This window comes from Dermochelys coriacea, chromosome 4, assembly GCF_009764565.3.
Source record: "Dermochelys coriacea isolate rDerCor1 chromosome 4, rDerCor1.pri.v4, whole genome shotgun sequence".
Lineage (NCBI taxonomy): Eukaryota > Metazoa > Chordata > Testudines > Dermochelyidae > Dermochelys > Dermochelys coriacea.
Window position 1 is genome coordinate 94,966,392 of NC_050071.1, and position 21,984 is coordinate 94,988,375.

The 21,984-nt window shown below is 44.0% G+C and overlaps 1 protein-coding gene across 1 annotated transcript in view; it reads left to right on the top strand.

Annotated features, from left to right (window-relative positions):
• Window positions 1-21,984, top strand: part of CORIN (corin, serine peptidase) — a 324,441-nt gene that overhangs the window by 138,046 nt on the left and 164,411 nt on the right. Inside the window, exon 5 of the mRNA XM_038400915.2 lies at window positions 1,494-1,675. Within this exon, the coding sequence (XP_038256843.1) occupies window positions 1,494-1,675 (182 nt within the window). The remainder of the gene's footprint in view (window positions 1-1,493; window positions 1,676-21,984) is intronic.

Sequence of the window (21,984 nt, forward strand, 5' to 3'; positions counted from 1 at the left end):
CACAAGAAAAGTTTCTTCCTAATCTCCATTAGTTAGAAGCTGATTTATTTCCTCAAGCAAAAGAGTTGATATCCCTTCAAAACTCTGGGCTATTTTTAATCCTTACTATAATAATTTGGGATATTCTTCTAATCCATATAAATAATCCTTTTCTGAATCCTGTTAAACCATTGCCCTCAATGGTATCTTGCAATGAGTTCCACAAGCTAGTTGTGTTGTATGAAAAAGCATTTCTTTTATCAGTTTTAAAGTTGCCAACTTTTAATTTAATTGAATCTCCTTGTTCGGGAATTATAATGAAGGGTGAATAGAATTCCTGATTTACCTTCTCTTTATCATTTACTATTTTGTATATATTCATCATTTCCTTTCTTGTTTGTATCCTTTGTAAGATAAATAGTTCCAGTTTTTTCAATCATTTATCATATCAGAGTTTTTCTCATCACCTGTCTCTAAACCTAATCTATTGTTGCTGATATGCCTTTTTTGAGATAGGACAAAGTATTCCAGATGAGGGTATACCATTGGTTTATAAAATGGTGTTATCATATTTTCAGTGGTATTCTCCATCCCATTCCTCATACATTTTGTTTGTTTGACCACTGTTGCACACTGAGCAGAGTTTCATTGAGCTGGCCACAATGATAGCCACTTCTTCCTGAGCTGCTAATTTAGAATCTAGTAAGGTGTACGAACACTTCATATTATTTCTTCCCATATGTATTATTTTTGTATTTGTCAGCACTGATTTTCATTTGCCATCATGTTGCCCTTTCACGTAGCTTGGTTAGATCCCTCTGATGCTTATCACAGTTTACTCAACTCTTGACTAACCTTACAAATTTTGTGTCATCTGCAAATTTTGCTACCTCACTGATCACTTCCATTTCCAGATCATTCATGAATGTATTAATATATAGAAATAATAGAAAAAATAGAAAAATCTAATTAGGTCATTATTGGAGGTGTTTCACATTGAGTTGTAATTTTTCTCTCATTCTGATTTTATATATATGTGTGTGTGGGTGTGTATGTATATATGTATGTGTATGAATAGGGAAGACCAAAGGGAAGCAGGTGTATACATACATATATGTCAGAGTGAGAAAATAAAACAGACAAGTACAATTTCTTTAAACCTGTTGCACTGTTTTTTTCAATCAAGTTCAAATCATGTTTAATCCTCATTGCCAGTCTGGTTTGTAGGCTGTTTTGGCTGCTCAGCTTGGACGGGATTGACCTGAGTAAGAAATTGGTTTGAATTTAACTTGGATTTAAATTTATTTTAAATCACAGTGTAGATGGGACCTTTGATAAATAATGAAGACTTAGTTCCAGATCATTTTATCCACTTTCATATCACTCTGCATAGTTTTGTTGAACATGCAATTACTCAAAAACGTTGATTTTTTTAAATAAAAAAAATAGAGAAAAAAGTAGAAATAATTTCATGAGCCAATAGATTATTTCTTTTTCTTCTTTCTTTCCTCCAGTCGAGGACTCCTGCCCTGTAGATCATTTTGTGAGGCAGCAAAAGAAGGTTGTGAACCAGTTCTGGGAATGGTGAATTCTTCATGGCCTGAGTTCCTCAAATGCTCCCAGTTCCAAAACAGAACTGAAAATGACAACACCACGAGGGTCTGCTTCTCGCCATGGCAAGAGAGAGGAAAACAATGTACGTTACTTAGTTTTAATAATCAAATTATATTTATTAGGTTTTGCTTAATAACGCATCTTTGGGTAAATTTAGCCTACAAAAGCAAAGCTTCAGAGGATGAAATTGTGAGTACAAGATGAGGTTGGTAGTGTGGCCTATTATTAAGGTTGCCCAACACTTCCCATTATAAGAACCTGATATGAATTGTTGTTTTGACAAACGTTAACCATTTGGGCTGAAATTTTCCTTGCTGCGTGCATGCTGGAGGCTGATATTTTGAGGGGGAAATTTCAGCCAAAACGGTACAGTTGGTTCCAAGAACAAGGCTAGGAAAAAGTAATAAAATAATAAAATATGGTGACCTTTTCTCTGAAAAGCTCTAGCACCCCCATGCTTTGGAGCAAGATCTTGAAATTTGGCAGAGGGGTAGCCTTTGTGTCAGGAATATGCCTTTTGCTGTTCCTGTGAAAATCCTCCCAAATTTGGCCAGATTTGTAAGCCTTTTAGGAATTGCAGACTGCACATGCTCAATACAGACTCAGACTTTAGGAGCTAAAACCTCCAAAGATTCTGTGTGCACCGAGTATGCACCATTGTAGTACTGACAGGACTGTGTGTACACCATCCCTACAGAGTGACTAAATAAGTTCCATTCCCAGCGGGAGCCAGACACTGGAATTGAAGGCAGGGAGTCTGTCTCCCTTTTGTTCTTAATCATACCCCTCCCTCCCGCTTGCACCAAGGAAGCATGGAGAAGGAAGGTGCCGGACTCAGATGCAGGGAGGACAAGGACAAGGGGGATTGGGACTGGAAGCCAGTGGAGAACAGGAAATTGTGGTAGATGGGGACAGGAGGCTGGGGGATGGGGAAGAGACAGATTAGATGAGGAACTGGGAAGGGGAAACTAGCACTGGCTGGGCCAGGAGATTAGGACTAGGAGCATGAGATGGGAGATGCTTGGAAAGGGAAATACTAGGATTTGGACAGGGAACCCAGAAGGGGAGACTTGCACTAGCTGGGCAAGATGACTGGGATGAGAAGCCTGAGGATAGAAGACTGGGACTGGTTAGGCAAGGTGAATGGACCTTGGATGAGAAGCCAGGTGGGAGGAAGAGAGAAGATGGAGCTGTGCAAACTGCAGTGATCTTGGTTTATTATTTGCAGTTCTGACATGCTACCAATTAAAGCAAAAGGTAATTTAAATTGTGTTTTTGCTTGGACATGCACAAATAATGAGTGTGTGCTTATGTGTATATGAAGAAATTCCATGTAGAATGTGTGATGGAAACTACAGAATACTGAATATTTTTCATTTTTAAGAGCATTTCTATTTTCACTCTATCTTCTGACAGATGGTGTCTGACTCTTGTGTGTTTTCTACATATTTTAATACTTAGAAACTATGGTCCTCAATGTTTTGCTCTTAAGGCTCATTTGGATCTTTTGGATTCTAAGGCGGGGTTGTCCATAGACCTGAATTTATTTCCATTCGGTTTGCCAGGACCACAAACACTTATCACAATGGCCAATTACCAGGCTCCCTGATTTTCGTCTGCCAGGCAGAATGAGGGGTGCCTAGCAGACAAAAATATCCATGTAAAGAGGTATTTTATCTGTCTCCCAGCTCCATTTCCCCACTACAGGTAAGAATGGAGCTCACATCCAGAAAAGTAGGGGAAAGGGCAGAGATATCACTCTCAGTTGCCAGGAGGTAGGGAGAAAGAGAGAAGAGTGCCAGCAGCTGAGGAGATGAGGTTGAAAAAGAATGCTAAATGTATCTCTCTGTAGCATTTAGACTTCTCTGTCTTAAAGACACAGTGTCAAATATAGATGCCACTGTGACCAAAACAACACAATGCAAGGATATCACAATGCAATAATTTCATGGTTCTCTACAACTTTAGTCAAAGGACAAAATGGCTTCTCAGCTGTTAAATGCTACCGATAAAATACAGGAGGGTTTTAAATCAAAATGGTATTTTTTTAGTTGCAAGTGTCACAAGAGAACCTGGCTTTTTGAAAAATGTTAGCAACTTCTGAGGCTGGTATTCTGTAGGTCTTGTGTGGAAATGAACGCATCACTGAAGACAAGGCCACTTAGCACTCTTTCACTGCCTGGCAAACATCTCATTATGCAGCCTATTTTCTTTTCTATTTTCCATTATTATGCAGAATGTGCCCACTAAAGACTGAAAGAGAAATTGGCTGGTACAAAAATACAGAGCTCTGGGAATTCAGCTGCAGAGGTTTTAAAAAATATTTGCATTAGTTTCCACAGATGAGTTGTGAGTAAGTAAGGGAGTGAAGGTCAAGTTTTGTCAGTCTTTCCTCCCACTTGATCCCTCTAACCTATCCACCACCTTGTCTGCGTACTTGGAAAAAATAATATTTAAATAGCATTCCTGTGGGTCTGAAATGCACCTCCCTAACCAGTTAGGAAATACTTCAGTTATTTTCCTTTCTTTTAGCTCTCTCTCCACCTCCCTGGTATCTTTATTTGCTTTGAGTAGTCAAAGCTGATGATAGTGTACTTGAGAGAATAAATAGTATGTGGTAATTTAAGTAAGAAGTAAAATGAATGCAAGGAGCTGGCTTCTATAAGCTTGAAGCCTATCAGGGAGCCCTGGAATTGTGTCTTAAGTAAATAATCTAGATTGTAAAATGTTTTTAGAACCAACAGTGAATATAGATGCTACTGTACTTCATACAGTGTGTGAAACGTATACAAGATACAACCCGACTAGGCAGCAGCTGGCAAGATAGCAACCACAAACACCTGCAAATCACATAGTTGAACATGTGCCGCTGGGTTCCAACTTCCCCATGCCTGGAGGACTCCTGTAGCCCTGTGAAGATCCTAAATTCCCCAGATCCCCCTTGTACCTCTAGTTCAGAGGGCCCAAAGAGATCTTGTTCTGTGCCACTTTTTCCCTGGTCCTGGTATGTTTTACAGCCCTCCTGGCTTCTCAAAGTCATCCTCCCACTAATGCCCTGACTCCGCTGCTCTTGCAGGTTCCACACCTAGATTCCTGCTTCTCTTCCCATATTTGCCTCCCTGTGGACACGTTAAAATCTGCACTAGTTGTCGTGGCCCTCACTAGAATGCACTTCTGGTCCACTCCTCCTGCTGACTTCTGTTTGCAACTCATCCTGTGGCCTTTAGAAGGTCTGCAGGGAAGCCAACCTGAATGTGGGAGCAGGAATCAAAGTTTAGTGTCTCTAGGGCTAATAGGAGCTGACTCATGGAAGCTGAGAAGCATGCAGCATGATTGCTACAAGAGTTACCTGCTCTCTTCTTTCCCCCTCATCTCCAGTGATCTGCAGAGTCCTCTCCTGTTGTCCTTCCCAGTTCCAAAGCTCAGGAGTACCACAGGGTATCAGGCTTCCCTTTTCCCAATGCAAGTAATGAACGTTCAAAATTTTAAAAATAACCCAGACTAAAAAAGACAGTTTCCAGACAAAAATTTCATTTAGCTGGAACTCAGACTGAGAGTGCTCCACTTTCAAACGTTTAGGTTTCTTTTCTGTTAAACTTTGAGTTTCCTAGGTTGCTAATCGTTGGTGTTTTTGATAACTACATCTGCTTTTTTTAAATTTTACTCTTATGTTATTGCTATGTACTGTCAGCTTTAACCTCAGGTTAATAATGTTTTTGTCTGGGATGCTGGTTATTGTTGACATCCTGCAATTTATTTTGACTGTCAAACAATAACAATGAATTTTAGAATAATGATTGTTATTAAGCATTGAACATTATTGCAAATACAGCAATGTGGAGCACACCATGGTGGGGTGAATGCCAGATGGTCTTAGACTGTCTTTGTTTTTCCCATTTACGCAGCCTGCTTGCTCTTTGCCCCCTAGTGGCCACTCTAAACAGTCACAATTAAGACCACCGGGAGGATCCCGACCGGTCTTCTTAAAGGCCTTCTTCACCATCACTCCATTTCAAATGACAAAAGATGAATATAATGCTGTTAGTATTCCTACAATCAGTATCATTTTCAGGATGTGAGCATAAACATTTCTAGCAAGGTGCCAAACAATATATCTTGGTTTGCGAAGTGGTGCTGCCTGCTCCTTTGGTTATGGCCAGGAGAAACCTTGTTCGTTTGTTTGTTTAAATGAAAAGAAGTGAATGGATTTCCTAGTGTCTCTCCAGTACTCCAGAGCACATGGACCCATCATATTGGGTTTAACAAAGGCTAAGCGGGAAAATGTTTGTGGAAGCCCCTTGTTAAAATACTGGTTTCAGAGTAGCAGCCGTGTTAGTCTGTATTCGCAAAAAGAAAAGGAGTACTTGTGGCACCTTAGAGACTAGTCTCTAAGGTGCCACAAGTACTCCTTTTCTTTTTGTTAAAATACTGGTTACACATGTCTGCTTGGACCACTTCTGGGGGGCTTTAGTCCTATTCTGTTAACCACGTAGAAGTTGTATAGAGAAATTTTAATAATTTATTTACTTCTGCTTTACAAACTTTTGCAAGAGAGATTAACTGGGATCAAGGCCCTTGATAACTGAGACATCCATTAATGGATCTTAGCAGGTAAGCTGGCAAAACAAGACTGATTATCTACATGGAATATAGTACATTAGACATCTTTTCATTGCATAAATTTGTGTGAAGTTAATTGATTTTTAATTACCAGATATTTGAGGGGAAAAATTTCATTTGCTGTGCAGAACACAGACTGTGTAGCACATTTGCTCATTAGACATCTAAGTGACAACCCTCCCTTTATTCCAGTAGGGCCATTATTTCAATGAGGGACAACTATAGAGAACTGTCCTATTACTGGGTAGCCTACAGAGCACAAGGGCTTAAGAAGTGTAATAGTATAACCGGTCTGATTGTTACTAAATGAGTGAATGCAGCAAGAGCTAGTACAGCAGGGAAGACATTTGATACGTGATGAACTGGTCTATAGCCTTCTGTTGGTGCTGCTGTACTCTTCATGATACTGTGGTTTTCCTTTTGCATGCTTTTAGTAATGTTCTTCATTAATGCTAACAATCAGTCATAAGTTTCTCTGTCATTAATATCCTTTTGTAATGGGCTACCAAGTTTGTCTGAGGACTCACTCAGTAGCTTCAAGGTTGTGGCTGCTGCTAAGTCATCTCTTTCATGGTGTCTAGCTGACAGCTGTATTTCTGCATCATCACCATTGTACATTTTAGTTAGACTGTCATCTCTTCAGGGTAGGATTGTGTTTGCACAGTGCCTAGCACAATGGAGCCACAGGCCCAAAGGCATTACTGCAACAGAAATAAGATTACAATATGAATTATAGAGTCACAGCTTGCTTTCAAGATTATGTGTGTGTGCTGCTTTCTGTGGCCTCAAACACAATTTTTTTTTGACAGAGTGCTGACCAGACCTTGTGGTCAATGTAGACCAGGAATAATCATGTTCAGCATGGCATAGTTGTATTCAAACACTAACATTTTGTAATGTACACAAGCCCTCAGTGTATCTTGTATATCCTTCCTTGATACCAGTCTTTGATTGCTGCCTAGTAATTAGCACTTTTCTTCTTTACCTCTTACTCTTCTCCGGCTCTTTCTGCTCACAATACAACATGCTTTAGTCTCTTCCATTTTAACACACCCCACCGCCCCCACGCACTCTTCTTGCCTCTCCAACTACAGCCACATCTCCCTTTACTATTTCACCTCTAAGCTCATTGAGCAAACTGTCTACAACCACTGTCTGGAGTTCCTCTCCTCAATTCCATCCCAAACCCTCCACAGTCCTGCTGCTGTCTCTTGCACTCAACTGAAATTTCCCTTGCCAAAATCTCTAATGACCTCTTCTGAGCCAGATCTCAGAACCAGTACTCCATCCTCATTCTCCTTGACCTATCAGCACGATCAACCATACTCTTTATGAAATCTTGTCCTCCCTTAGCTTCTGTGCTGTTGACTCTCCAGGTTGTCGCCTACTTCTCTAACTATTCCTTCAGCATGTTCTTCAGAGGATCCTCCTTAATCCTTCTCTAGCTTTCTGTGGGGCCTCCACAGGGTTCTCTCTTTGGTCTCCTCCTCTTCTCCCCCTAGACTTTATCTTTGGTAATCTCATTTGAAGACACAAATTCACCTATGGTCTCTACGCAGACGACTCACAGATCTACCTCCCTATTCCATACCTGTCCTCTTCTGTCTAAACTAAAATCTCAGCATGTCTCTCTGACATATCCTCATAGATGTTTAGCCATCAGCTCAAGATCAATCTCCCTCTAAGCTCTCACTGCTACCTCCTTTCTCAAGGACTGTGGACCACCTGACCATCCTTCCACTCAGGCCCATAATCTGGGCATCATCTTTGATTCTGACCTCAGTCTAGGTCTTTACATCCCTACATTTAAGTCTTTCAAATTCTTTTAGAATGACATCTCTAAGTTGTGGCCTTTCTTATCCATCCACATGGCTAAAATTCTCATCCAAGCTCTCAACTTCTCATTTCTTGATTACTGCAACATCCTTTTCTCTGATCTTGATTGGCAAAATGCCACCTTGTCCCATTCCTCTTAAGGATCTTTTTTCTAGCTTGTCATTTTGACCATATTACTTCTCCTTTATTGCGTCAAACATACATTATTTATCTTCACGTTCAAGGCCCTTCATGGCCTATGCCCACCCTACCAATCCTCTCTCCTTTGTGTTCGAGCTGTCAACTCCTGCCTCTTTTTGCTTTCTCTCATGCTGCCCCTCATGCTTGCTTGGAGTTTCTTTTAATGTACACACTTCATTATTTTCCTTCAGATCCTTAAATCTCTTCAGAACTCCCCTGTGCTGTAATGCCTAAAAAAAATATAAAAAAAAATTGACAACAGTTAGGCTGCCTGTGTGCTAAGACTTCTGCCTGCCATGCTGACAGATATTATGTCATTGTTTCTCTGTATTCCCCTGTCTATATCCATCTGTTGTCCCTTTTCTTATACTTAGATTGTAAGTTGTTTGGAGTCTTTTTGTTCTGTGTCTATACAGTGTCTAGCACAATGGGGTGCTGCTCCATGGCTATGGCTCCTAGGTGCTACAATAATACAAATAATAAATAAAAAATAAACACAGCTTTTGAGGCTATACACCATCTGGCTGGTTGGATAACATAACTTGGGATGTGACAAGACTACTTCTGCTTCTGCTTTCCTGTCCTGTCAGCTTAGGACTTCAGTGCCCTGCCTGGTTTGAGCCAGACCCACTAGCCTGCTGGAAACCCAGACCCAGGTCTGAATCACGTCCCCTAACAGCTGTAGGCTTAACTGAAAGCAACTTAGGAAGTGGTCCTGTCCTTGACACTCAGATGCCCAACTCCCAGTGGGGTCCAAAGCCTAAATAAATCCGTTTTACCCTGTATAAAGCTTATACAGGGTAAACTTATAAATTGTTCGCCCTCTATAAAACTGATAAAAAGAAAAGGAGTACTTGTGGCACCTTAGAGACTAACAAATTTATTAGAGCATAAGCTTTCGTGAGCTACAGCTCACTTCATCGGATGCATCCGATGAAGTGAGCTGTAGCTCACGAAAGCTTATGCTCTAATAAATTTGTTAGTCTCTAAGGTGCCACAAGTACTCCTTTTCTTTTTGCGAATACAGACTAACACGGCTGCTACTCTGAAACCTATAAAACTGATAGAGAGATATGTATAGCTGTTACCCCCCCATGAGGTATTAATACATACTCTGGGTTAATTAATAAGTAAAAAGTGATTTTATTAAATACAGAAAGTAGGATTTAAGTGTTTCCAAGTAGTAACAGACAGAAAAGTGAATTACCAAGCAAAATGAAATAAAACACGCAAGTCTATGTCTAATCAAACTGAATACAGATAAAAAACCTCAGTAGTTCCAGTAAGCTTTCTTTTACAGACTAATCTCCTTCTAGTCTGGGTCCAGCACTCACTCACATCCCCTGTAGTTACTGTCCTTTGTTCCAGTTTCTTTCAGGTGTTTTTGGAGGTGGAGAGGCTCTCTCTTTAGCCAGCTGAAGACAAAATGGAGGGGTCTCTCAGAGGTTTAAATAGACTCTCTCTTGTGGGTGGAGACCTCCTCCTTTCTCCTATGCAAAATGCAGCTACAAAATGGAGTTTTGGAGTCACCTGGGCAAGTCACATGTCCATGCATGACTGAGTTCCTTACCAGCCAAGCCACATTCCTGGGAAAACCCAGATGTGGACTGGCATCTCCAAGTTCATTGTTGGTTTAAGGGCTTCTTGACTGGGCACTTACTGAGAATAGTCTTTTCTAAGGAAGCTGACTAACTGCTTCACTAAAACCTACTCAGAATCAAACAAGTATGCAGCCAATATTCATAACTTCAAATACAAAAATGAGACATTCATATAAATAGGATTAATAGATTCAGTAGATCATAACCTTTACAGAGATGTGTTACATGGCATATGTAGCATAAAACACATTCTAGTTATGTCATAGATTGTGCAAGAGGTCAGACTAGATGATCATAATGGTCCCTTCTGACCTTAATATCTATGAATCTATGAATAAGCATATTTCCATAAAGCCTTATGGGGGGCACCGTCACACACCACTCTTGCTTTTTACTCATACTTCTTGCTACGTTGAGTCTAGATGTAGAGGTATCTTCACGTAGTTGGCTCATTTCTGCATTGTCTCTTCTAAACACCATTCTCTGGAAAGGTAAATCCCAAGAATAAATTACCCTTTGGTCACACGTTCTTGCCAGTAGCTAGAAAATCATTTGTAAAATTGCATTATAATTGCACAGACAAAATTTCTAAATATAAATTGTGTGACATTAAAAGAGGCTAGCTCACATGCTTGAGGGTGGCTTTCGGGCTGATCAGTGCAACAGATGAGATGCAGATCAGAAACACTGATAGTTCTATTGCTACCCTAACACACAAAGCTTTGAATTTTTTTTTAAACTTTGAAAGCACAATAAATGCATTTTAATTCTGAGGTTATTCCAGAGCAGCGGTTGGTATTGTTGTTTTGTTTTAAGTTCTCTTCCCTAAATGCCCTACAGGAAAACAAAAATAAAGTTGACTCACCTCAAAGGGAGAGTACTGTATATTCATTTTGCTGCACAGCAGAGGCTCTATGTTTAATGTTGTTGTACTATTAAAAACTGACGCACAAGTGGCTCATATGACAGGATGTGGGCAAGATTAACATTTCAGAATTATATGCCATTTCTTGCATGAGAAAACACTTGTTCATTTTTGGACTTTTAAAATTTTACTTTGTAATTATAAAAGATTCTATATTCCATTAGAATATTATTTATTTATATTTTAGTAGTGTCTAGTGGTCTTCTGCTGAAATGGTACAGGAAGATCAGATAAATCCTGTTTATTGCTATAGTAAAATAATTTGTTTGTAATTAGCAGTAAGACTGTGTCACGTTGTTAGCAACATTTTTTCTGGACACTTCTGTAATTTTGTCTCAGGTGATTTTACTTCCCCCAGGTTGGATTTTTGTGATATTTCAAGAAGTGTAGGTTTTGGATTAAAACACTCTCTTCCTGCTCCCATGGTTTATTGCAAATCTTCTTACAATCATAATTTCACTTCTGTTAGAGTGAAAGCTGTAGGCTAAAATCATGGCTCATAACCCAGTGCAGAAACTACCCTGCTGTTTTTTTCCCCTCCGTAATTTTTCTGTTTCTCTCCATTCTCCTGACCCTGATTTCTCACCCCTACTCCTTCTAGCCCCAACCTCAGTAACCCTCATCTCATCCCCCACTTCAGTCCATCCAAAATATTACCACAAAAATGATCTCCCTAGCCCATTGCTCTGACCATGTCCAACCCTCTTAAGGTCCCTTTGCTCGCTTCCCCTCACACACCAGATACAATTAAGTTCCACGTCCTCATTTTTAAGACACTGCACAATGTGGCTATCACCTACCTTTGTTCTTATATCCTCCTTTTCCCCCTCATTGCCCCATTTACTTTCCCCAGTCTGCCTGACTCACCACCCCCTCTGTGTTACATTTTGACTTCTGCACCTGTGCCCCTTCCATTTGTACTTCCCAGGAATCCCTTCCTGATCTTGTTTGATATGCCTCCATTTTCTTCCTCCTTAGGTCTCTCCTTAAAACACACCTCTTCTTACAAGTCCTAGTCTTCTCCTCAGGTGCTCATCAGATGTTAGTGCATCAAGAATTTATGAACAAAATTACATATGCACAATTGAAGCCTGGATCTGAAAATCAGCCTGCCTGACACATCACTAGGGTGACCAGATGTCCTGATTTTATAGGGACAGCCCCGATACTTGGGGCTTTGTCTTATATAGGTGCCAATTACCCCCGACCCCCATCCCGATTTTTCACCTTTGCTATCTGGTCACCCTACACATCACTGGTTACCCTACACATATCTCATACCCAGTAGGGTGACTGACTCCTTAGCTCAGTCGATGGACAGAAGATTCTTCTTTGTTTAGACCATTCTGAGGACGCTGTCTGCTGTAACACTTTCTGGAGATTCTAATCCTTAACATTTCCAGTTAGCACCTAGCCTTCCTTGTGGTTATGCTGTTGTTCTTAGAGACAGATGACCAAACATGATACTGTCCGGCAACCTGACAGCCATCACATTGTGATGATTTCGTTGACTGAAATGCTATAGAAAGTAGAATACGTATGTTTGTAAATCTGTGCAGACTTACTTTTAATAACAGATGTTTGCAGACAGATCAGTTCGGTCCTAAGAGCAGTGGGTGATTTATGGGTAAATACCGTGAAACTTGTGTAATTAAAAGTAACTTGGAGACTTTAACCGTTCTGTAGAGGAGATTTATTTTGTGAACTTTTCACTGCATGCTTATCTGGATGCAGTATTTTAATTAGATTTTTTTCTGGTCAGGAGTGTTATAGTAGTTCTCCAGCAAGAAAACCACTGCAGATAGCCTAGATAAGCTCCCTTCTGGGAAAAACATAATATTAATTATTGTGCAAATACGGACTCTCAGCAATGTTTAGGGGACTGAAAGGGCTACAGATCTGAATAATTGGAGTGAGCTCTTCAGTTGGTTTGTAGATGACAGCACAAGAGTCCTTAATACGTGTTAATCTGGATAAGGAGTTTTTAATAGAAACTCCACATTAAGAAGTTTAGCAAAGGGTACATACATTTATACTATTCAAAAGTCCTACAAAAAACAAAAAGCTGTTACATACTTTAATGCCATTTTAAGGGTCATCAGTAGTGAAATAAGAAAAGGAGTACTTGTGGCACCTTAGAGACTAACAAATTTATTAGAGCATAAGCTTTTGTGAGCTACAGCTCACTTCATCGGATGCTCTAATAAATTTGTTAGTCTCTAAGGTGCCACAAGTACTCCTTTTCTTTATGCGAATACAGACTAACACGGCTGCTACTCTGAAAGTAGTGAAATAGGAGAGCCGCGCCTGGAGCATCCGCTTGTGGCACAACAAATGCAGCTGCCAGAGTTTCCCTCCTTCAGAGATCCCAGAAATAGTCATTAAGGCTTTCCATGTGTATGTGTTATTGTATCTATCTATCTAAAATCCATTGCAGAGTTAATTTATTACAAGAATCCCATGCACAAATCATAATAAAAGTTCCATAATCATAGTCTGGAATTCCCCAGCATAGTCCAAACAATACATATAACACACCCAGTACAGCAATAGCATCTCTCACCATTCCTTGCACCACACTGGCCTTTGCTGGCTTGCCCTCCTCAGGCTTCCTAGCCCTCTGGCCTTTCCAGCCTCTCAGTACTGGCCCAGGAAACTCAGCAGATTAGCCCTTCCACTGGTTTACTGACATTCCTCTCTCATCCAGGGCGGGGCTGCAGAGAGCTTTCTGATCTGTGCAGCTTTCCCCAAAGACACACCAATCACCTGACTGACCCCATCTCTTATCAGGGTCTCCCATCTATATGGCCCAAGATCCCTCTCTTAAAACCCAATTAGGAGGCAGCTGACAAGTCACAGGTGCACTGGACCCACTCCCTCTTAAAGATGACACTCATTCTGTGCCATAGCACTTGTTTTCCCAATACAATAAAAAACTTTGTCTTAGACTGGGGGCTGCTTTGAGCTTTCTTTTCCTGTTTGAACTATTCCATCAAGTTTCCTCTTGATAGCAGATAGCATTGTACATTATTTTGTCATGCACAAGGCATTGCACCGCAGACAATACTAAAATCACTTTTAGTCCAAAGTATTTTCAAACAGAAAAAATCCAAGATGTGCTAGATAATGTCAGTTGCATAAAGCTGTAGAAACAAGTTACTTTCCAGGTCAAATACATATTGAACTAGTTCAAGTTTTTATTGTCTCTGACATCCAATCTGTCTTCCTGCCACTGGGCCCATATAAATGTAAAATATAAGCAGTGATGAGCTGCAAAAATCTTAACAACCGGTTCCCTCCTCACCCCATGAGGGGGATCTGGGCAAGAGGGTCTCGTGGGCTACCGTAGTGGGTGCCCACCCCGCCCTGTCCCTAAGAGTCGGAGGAACCTGCTGTGGGGCGAGGTGGGGAGTCCCAGCGGTGCATACCTGGGGCGGCTCCCAGGAAGCATCCAGCAGGTCCCTCTGGCTCCTAGGGGCAGGGTAGTGTAGCTAGGGGAGGAGCAGGGAGAGCGGCTGCTCCCCCCCACTGATCACATCAAAAATGGCGCCTAAGGCGCTGACTCCGTGGGTGCTCCGGGGCTGGAGCCCCCATGGGGAGAATTTGGTGGGTGCAGAGCACCCACCGGCGGCTCCCCGCCCTGCGCCCAGCCACAGCTCATGTCCCCTCCACCTCCGCCTCCTCCCCTGAATGCATCGCCCTGTTGTGCTTCTCCGCCCTGCCCCCCGGCTTCCTGCAAATCAGCTGTTCGCGCGGGAAGCCGGGGAGGGCTGAGAAGCAAGCGGCGGCTTCGTGCTCAGGCCCAGGGAGGCGGACGTGAGCTGGGGCGGGGAGCGGTTTCCCTGCGCCCCCCCCCCCTGGTTACCTGCTACAGTGCGGGCAGCCCTTCTCGCGCTCCCCCACCCCAGCTCACCTCCGCTCCGCCTCCGCGGGCCTGAGTGTGAAGCTGCCACTTGCTTCTCAGCCCTCTTAGGCTTCCTGCACGAACAGCTGATTCATGGGAAGCCGGGGGGGGGGAGCAGAGTAGCCGAGTGGGGCGGCATGTTGAGACGGAGGTGGAGTGGAGGTGAGCTGGGGCCGGGTATGGGGTGGGGAGAAATTTTCCCTGTGGGTGTTCCAGCCCCGGAGCACCTCGGAGTCAGCGCCTAAGGTGCCACTTTTGGCCAGTTAAATTTAGAAGCCCTTATAGAACCTGTTGTCCCTCAACAACAACCAGTTCTAAAGGGGCTTCTAAATTTAACAACCGGTTCCAGCGAACCGGTGCGAACTGACTCCAGCTCACCACTGAGTATTAGTATAAATTTAGGGAATTAACTGGTTTCAGACCAAGAGTGACTGGCAGTAGTTGGCTGTGGGCAGGTATTTCTTATTCAAAATTGTGACTTTGTTTTGTATATCCAACAATAAAAACTGTCTGATAAACATTGTCTAAAATCAGGAAAACATTATCTTTCCTTTTCATCTTTGCATTAACTTTATACAGAGAGAGTCAGAGAGCGGGAGAGAGATATGGTGTGTGTATCTGTAATATTGCTGTTTTCTGGCTGGAAGAATGATATAGTAAAATGCTGCCTTGAGGGAAATAAAGTAGTTCCTGAGATTGTGGTCTGTCATGTGAAGCTGAGGGCAATATTCACAAACAAAGAATTCCCAAAGAGCAATTCTCTCCATCAATTACTCATACTTGATTATGTCCCTTGATTTCTTTCTCTCCCCATGTATGCCACCCCAGCCGTTTGTCTCTCTCCCTTCTCCTGCTTTCCTACTCCTTGTCTCTTTTTGTTTCCATTCTGTGCCTCCCTAGTCCCTCATGTCTCTTTGATTTTTAGGCCACCATCATCCTAATACTCTGCCCAAATGGAAGGGAGAGATCCACTGTGCCCCTCTCCTATAATAACTTTGTAGATTGAGGAGAGGGCAAATGGAGGAGTGCACAGCAGTTTGAGAGCCGGATTAAATTGGCTGGTGGGCTGGATGTGACCCACCGCGGGCTGTAGTTTGCCCACCCCTGCTGTAGGATCTGTAGGGGGTTTTGCCCCAGGACACTGAAAGATAGAGATAAGCGCCTGAAGATCCTAATGGAAGTGGCACTCCGGCCCCAGTCCGACCCTGGATTGGAGGATCCGGTGCCGAATACCTCTTCCTCGGTACGCAGTGCCCTGGCACCATTGGCACGGGGAATCAGTGCCGAGTAAAGACAAGGACTCTCGGCACCATCATGGCTCCACTCGTAGCTCACATGCCGCAGACAGGCACTGGTGTCAATCACCGTGCTGCATAAGAAGAGGAGGCTGGAGACAAGTCATTCCCCTCTGGCTAAACCCAAGGAGCCGGCTGTTGTGAGACCTGAGTTGGGCCACACTACTTCAGCCTCACTGCCAAAGACGGTCACGTGAACTCCTGCTCCCATGGAAGGGCGGTTGAGTCCGGACCCTTCTCGCTCACTGAGGCCGAGCCGACAACTTCACCTCGCATTGACTCCAGAGGTATTTGAGGCAGCACGGGACCTGCTCCAGCTCACGGCACCGTTCTCATCACCTACATAGGAGAGGTCCCGTCACTGGTTGTTCCCCCGGCACCTTCAAAGGAAAAGCCCGCAATGATGGCCTGGTGGTCTCTATCCCCAGTGCACTGCTCCCCGGTGCCAGAACAGGGTCAGCAGCCTTGTTGGTCCCCAAGCCCTCGGCGCAGACCCTCGGCGCCTCGAAGTGCCGCTCCTCCATGGTCCTCCTTTTCAGAGGCCTCAGAGTCGGACTCCTATCATTCTCGTAGGAGCAGAAATAGACAGTCTGGGTCATCATGAGACCAGCACACCTACCCGGCACCGTGGCCTGCGCAGTGGCAGCCCCTGGCACAGTGGCCCTTTTGGATCCCCTGGGCCTTTCACCAAGGGCCTTTCAGCCACTTTTGTACTGCCTCTGGCATCGGCAGGATTGGGGGTAGCTCCATCGCTCTCTGACGCCACCATCCCAACCCATGCAGCATCGGCGTTAACTATGCCGCTCCAGCGATATCAGTGCTGACAGCCTCAGCACTGACAGCCCCAACACCATCGGTTTCAACTTCAGCACCGGTGGCCTCAGCACCAACGTATACAGCTCCAGCACTTAGAGCTATGGTACCATTCACGTTGGCTCCCGCCCAGAATCCCCAAGTGCCGCGGGACCCCTTGGGCATGGAGGGAAGAGAGCAACCACTCCTTGAGGGGGTCTCTTCCTCCTCCCTTCCAGACAAAGCACTGGTGGGCACTTCAGCCCTGGCCCTGGAGGACAACAGGATCCTACAGCAATTGCTGAGGAGAATTGCCCAGGGCCTGGGCATTCAGGCAGAGGAGGTAGTGGAGGACACAGATCCAATGGTGAGTATCCTTGCCCCCTCTGGACTTGTATGTATTGCCCTACCCCTCATAAAGACCATTGTCAACACCACAAAAACCTTGTGGCAGACACCTGCTTTGTTGCCCCGTAGGGCCAGGTGCAATGAAAAATGCTATTTTGTGCCGTCCAGAGCCTACGAGCACTTGTATACCCATCTTCCACCAGATTCCTTGGTCATGGATGCTGCTAACCAAAGCAAGCGCCAGGGCTACCAAGGCCTCTACCCAAAGAATCAGGAAGCGAAATGACTACCTTTTTGGTAGAAAGGTCTACTTCACTGGTGGTTTGTAGCACTGCATTTCTAATCAGGAGGCCATTATCAGCTGGTACTGCTACAATACATGTGAGACAATGGCAAAGTTTACAGAGCTGCTGCTGCAGGACTCTCATGCTGAATTCTCGGCTCTGGTGGAGGAGGGCAAGCTCATTTCCTGAGCTTTGTTTCAGGCCACTCTGGATGGGGCTGATCTGGCCACTTGGGTGATGTCTACCAGGATTGCCATGAGAAGAGGCTCTTGGCCTGGTGACATTATTTGAAGTCTCAGGCAATTTCCCACCACCACAGCAAGGAATTGCCTGAAGCTTATAGGACACAGGGCCTCTTGTACCTATGTGGTGCAACATGCCAGGCTCAGACTCTCCAGTCATGGCTAGCCTCAGTGTACTGGTGGGCTCAGGACAGTTTGGACAGGGTCATGTCTCTGTCTCGCCCAGTCCTTGACTCCTTCCAGTGGTGGCTTGACCCACAGGTAATGTGTGCAGGGGTCCCCTGCACCGGTCCTCAGCCATCCCTCTTGCTAGTGATGGACATGTCAGCCTTGGGCTGGGGAGTATATCTGGGAGAACTCAGGACACAAGGCCTCTGGTCTCAGGCGGAACTTTCTCTCCACATCAGTGTCAGAGAGCTGAGAGCTGCATGTCTGGCATGCCAGACTTTCCAAGCCCGCTTGACAGTGAGGTGTGTATCAGTCCATGACAGACAACACCACAGCGATGTTCTATACCAAAAACAGGGGGGTGAACTCTCCTCTCCCCTGTGCCAGGAAGCCATCATGCTGTGGGACTTTTGTGTAGCTCATTCGATACACCTGCAAGCATTGTACCTCCTGGGAGTACAGAATGAGTTGGTGGACCATCTCAGCAGGTCCTTTCATGGCCATGGCCCAGATATCGCAAACTCCATCTTCCAACAGTGTGGCTTTCCCCAGATGGACTTATTCATCATGCAACGCAACAGGAAGTGCCAACAGTTTTGCTCCTTCCTGAACCACAGCCCGGGCTCCATCACGGACATGTTCCTCATCCCTTGAAGAGGCTGTCTTCTCTACACATTCCTGCCCCTCCCTCTCATTCACAAGGTGCTCCTCAGAATATGGAGTGAAGAGGCTTCAGTGATATTGATAGCTCCAACCTGGCCTCACCAGCATTGGTACACATCTCTCCTGGAAATGTCTGTGAAAGCCCCAGTTACCTTGCCACTCCTCCTGGACTTAATAACGCAGGATCACGGCCACCTCCAGCACCCAAAGCTTGAGTCATTGTACCTCATGGCATGGAAGCTCCATGGCTGAACCTCCTTGGAGCTTTCCTGCTCGGTCCCGGTTAGACAAGTCCTTCTTGGCAGTAGGAAACCCTCCACCAAGGCTACCTACCTTGCCAAGTGGAAGAAATTCTCATTCTGGTTGGTGCAGGATCACTCGTCCCAGAGGCTTGCCTCTATACCACTCATACCGGACTACCTTCCCCATCTCAAGCAGCAGGGACTGTCCATGTTGTCAATAAGGGTTTACTTGGCCGCCATCTCTGCCTCCCATCCTGGCTCAGAGGACTGACCAGTGTTTGCCAACCCTATGGTCAGCCGTTTCCTGAAAGGTCTCGACAGGCTATATCTGCACGTCCAGCAACCGACCCCAACCTGGGACCTCAATCTGGTCCTTTCCAAATTGATGTGTCTGCCCTTTGAACCACCACCAACGTGTTCCCTGCTCTACCTGTCAGACAAGGTGGCATTTCTGGTAGGAATAACCTCAGCAAGGAGGATGTCTGAGCTCAAGGTCCTAACGTCAGAGCCCCCTTATATCGTGTTCTAGAAGGACAAGGTTCAGCTCAGGCTACATCCAGCTTTTCTCCAAAAGGTTGTCTCCCAGTTTCACATCAACCAGGACATATTCCTCCCAGTATTCTATCCTAAGCCTCACTCAAGCAGCAGAGAGCAGAGGCTTCACTCGTTGGATGTCTGCAGAGTGCTAGCCTTTTACATTGAAAGAATGAAACTGTTTAGGAAGTCCATTCAACTGTTTGTGGCCATGGCAGACAGGATGAAGAGTCTTCCAGTCTCTTCCCAATGAATTTCCTCATGGATCATGTCTTGCATTGTGAATGCTATAACCTGGCAGAGGTGCCTGCCCCTCCACTCATAGTGCACTCCACTAGGGTACAAGCTTCTTCAGTAGTGTTCCTGGCGCAAGTCCCGACCCAGAAAATATGCAGAGCGATGACGTGGTCCTCCATACATATTTTCACTGTGCATTATGCGATTACCTAGCAGGCCAGAGATGATGAGGCCTTTGGTAGAGCAGTGCCCCAGTCAGTGGACAGCTCTGACCCTGCCTCCTGAATTGAGGCTTGGGAGTCACCTGATTGGAATTGACATGAACAAGCACCGAAAGAAGAAAAAACCATTACTCACCTTCTCGTAACTGTTCTTCAAGATGTGTTGTTCATGTCCATTCCAATGCCCACCCTCCTACCCTCCAGCAAGAAGGAACGGAGGGGGCGGCGGGTCAGTAAAGCCGTATATAGAGCGCCTTGAAGGCGCCACTCCAGGTGGTACCAAACTGACCCGACGGAAACTGCTAGGGGAAAAATCTTCTGGTTGCCATGCAGGCATGCACGCATACACCTGATTGGAATGGACATGAACAAGACATCTTGAAGAACAACAGTTACGATAAGGTGAGTAACCGTTTTTTTCTCATTCTCCACTGTAGTGGCTGGTGCATCCTCATAGGCAGTAAGAGTCTGCTATTTCTACCTGTTACTTTCTTAGCTCAAATGGTAGAGGTCTGTATTCTGGATATAAAAGTCCCAAGCCTGATGAGGACCCATATAGGGGTCAGTATGGTTCCATATAATGGAATTTATTTTTCTGTTTTATAAAAAAGTTAGGAAGTTACACAAAAACCTATTTTAAAATCATGTGAAGAGCGTAGTGATTATCTGGTTTCACCAACCCACCTGCATTTTATCCCAACAACAACTATGTGTCTGAAATCAGACAGTCACTATGTTCTCAAATGAACTCACACAGGAAAATGATAAGAGACAAAAATATTACGTCTGTGAGTGAACACTTTTCACAAAACAGTCACTCTGTATTTGACCTCTCAGTCCTGGTCCTCAAATGAAACTTGCAAACACTTCCAAAAGACATGCCTGGGAGCTTAAATTTATAACTTTGCTAGACACTAAAAATCATGGATTTATGGCTTATTACAACAATCTGTAACCCACTAACTCCTCTTTTTTTGTCCTATGATTGTGAGCATGTTAACAGGACACTTTTACTTCGAATGGTCTCTTACGATATGTGCTAACTAATGCTAAACAATCTTCTCCACCTTGTATTTAGCTGTGACACTATGAGTATCTTTCCCAGACATGAAAAAGAGCTCTGTGTAGCTTAAAAGCTTGTCTCTTTCACCAACAGAAGTTGGTCCAATAAAATATATTAGCTCACCCACCTCATCTCTTTCTGATCACATACTGTTATTTTAAAAGGATTCTTCTCTCATTCAGTGCATAGCATAGACAGTGCTCTGGGAATGAATCAGGGTTACGGAGTGAAGGAGACTGTTGTCTGAATGACCTTTGCCTTATTTGTTGCAGAAGTAGGAAGGTGTGTATGAGACGGGATAGCAGGAAGAAAGGATGGTGTCATCATTAAGGAAGTTAAACATCAGCTGGAGAATTAGAGCCTATCCCTGCCTGTGCAGAGATTTCCTCTGTGGTGTTTGGCAAGTCATTTAAATCACATTTTTCACACATGGCCATTATTGTTGTGTTTTTCACTTTCTGGGTGTCTGTAAAGGGGTGGGCCAAACTCTGCACCCGCTTCTGGCTGGGTGTGACACTGTAGGTGAGCCCCACCTTACTTTCCCCCACTGTGTGTCAATAAATCCACATGCACAGATTAGGGCAGGGGTAATTAATAGATGGATTGTGGGCCAAATCCACCAGATGCTTTTGAACAGACCCAAAAAATCTTTTTATTTACTTATTGCTATCATCAGTTTATTTTTTAATTTTCTCTGGAGTCTGGACCTTGAATATACCTTGACCAAAAAATTTGGACCTTGATAAAAATAATTGAGTACCCCTCGATTAGGAAAATGAGAAGCTAAATACATCAATGAAAAGAAGATATGTCTGCTTTAATGAAGCTCATGGAAACTCAAAGGTCCTTGTCTCAGGACCCAAGTCCAGAGATCCTAAACCTAAGGTCCAAAACAAAGACTTTGTGCCTGGACAGGCTACCCTTCTGGAGCTGGAGGGAGATCACTATTGTAATTGTAAATGGGGAATCATCACTGAACAGGTGTGTTTCTAGTGGGGTCCACCAGGGATCATTAAGGCATTACACTATTAACGACCTGGAAGAAAACATAAGATCATCACTGATTAAGTTTGCAAGTCGCACAAAGGAGTGGAGGGAGTGCAAAACAATGAAGAGGACAGTTCATTGTTACAAAGTGATCTGGAAAAATGACGAGGAGTCCTTGTGACACCTCAGAGACTAACACATTTATTTGGGCATAAGCTTTCGTGGGCTAAAACCCACTTCATCATTTTA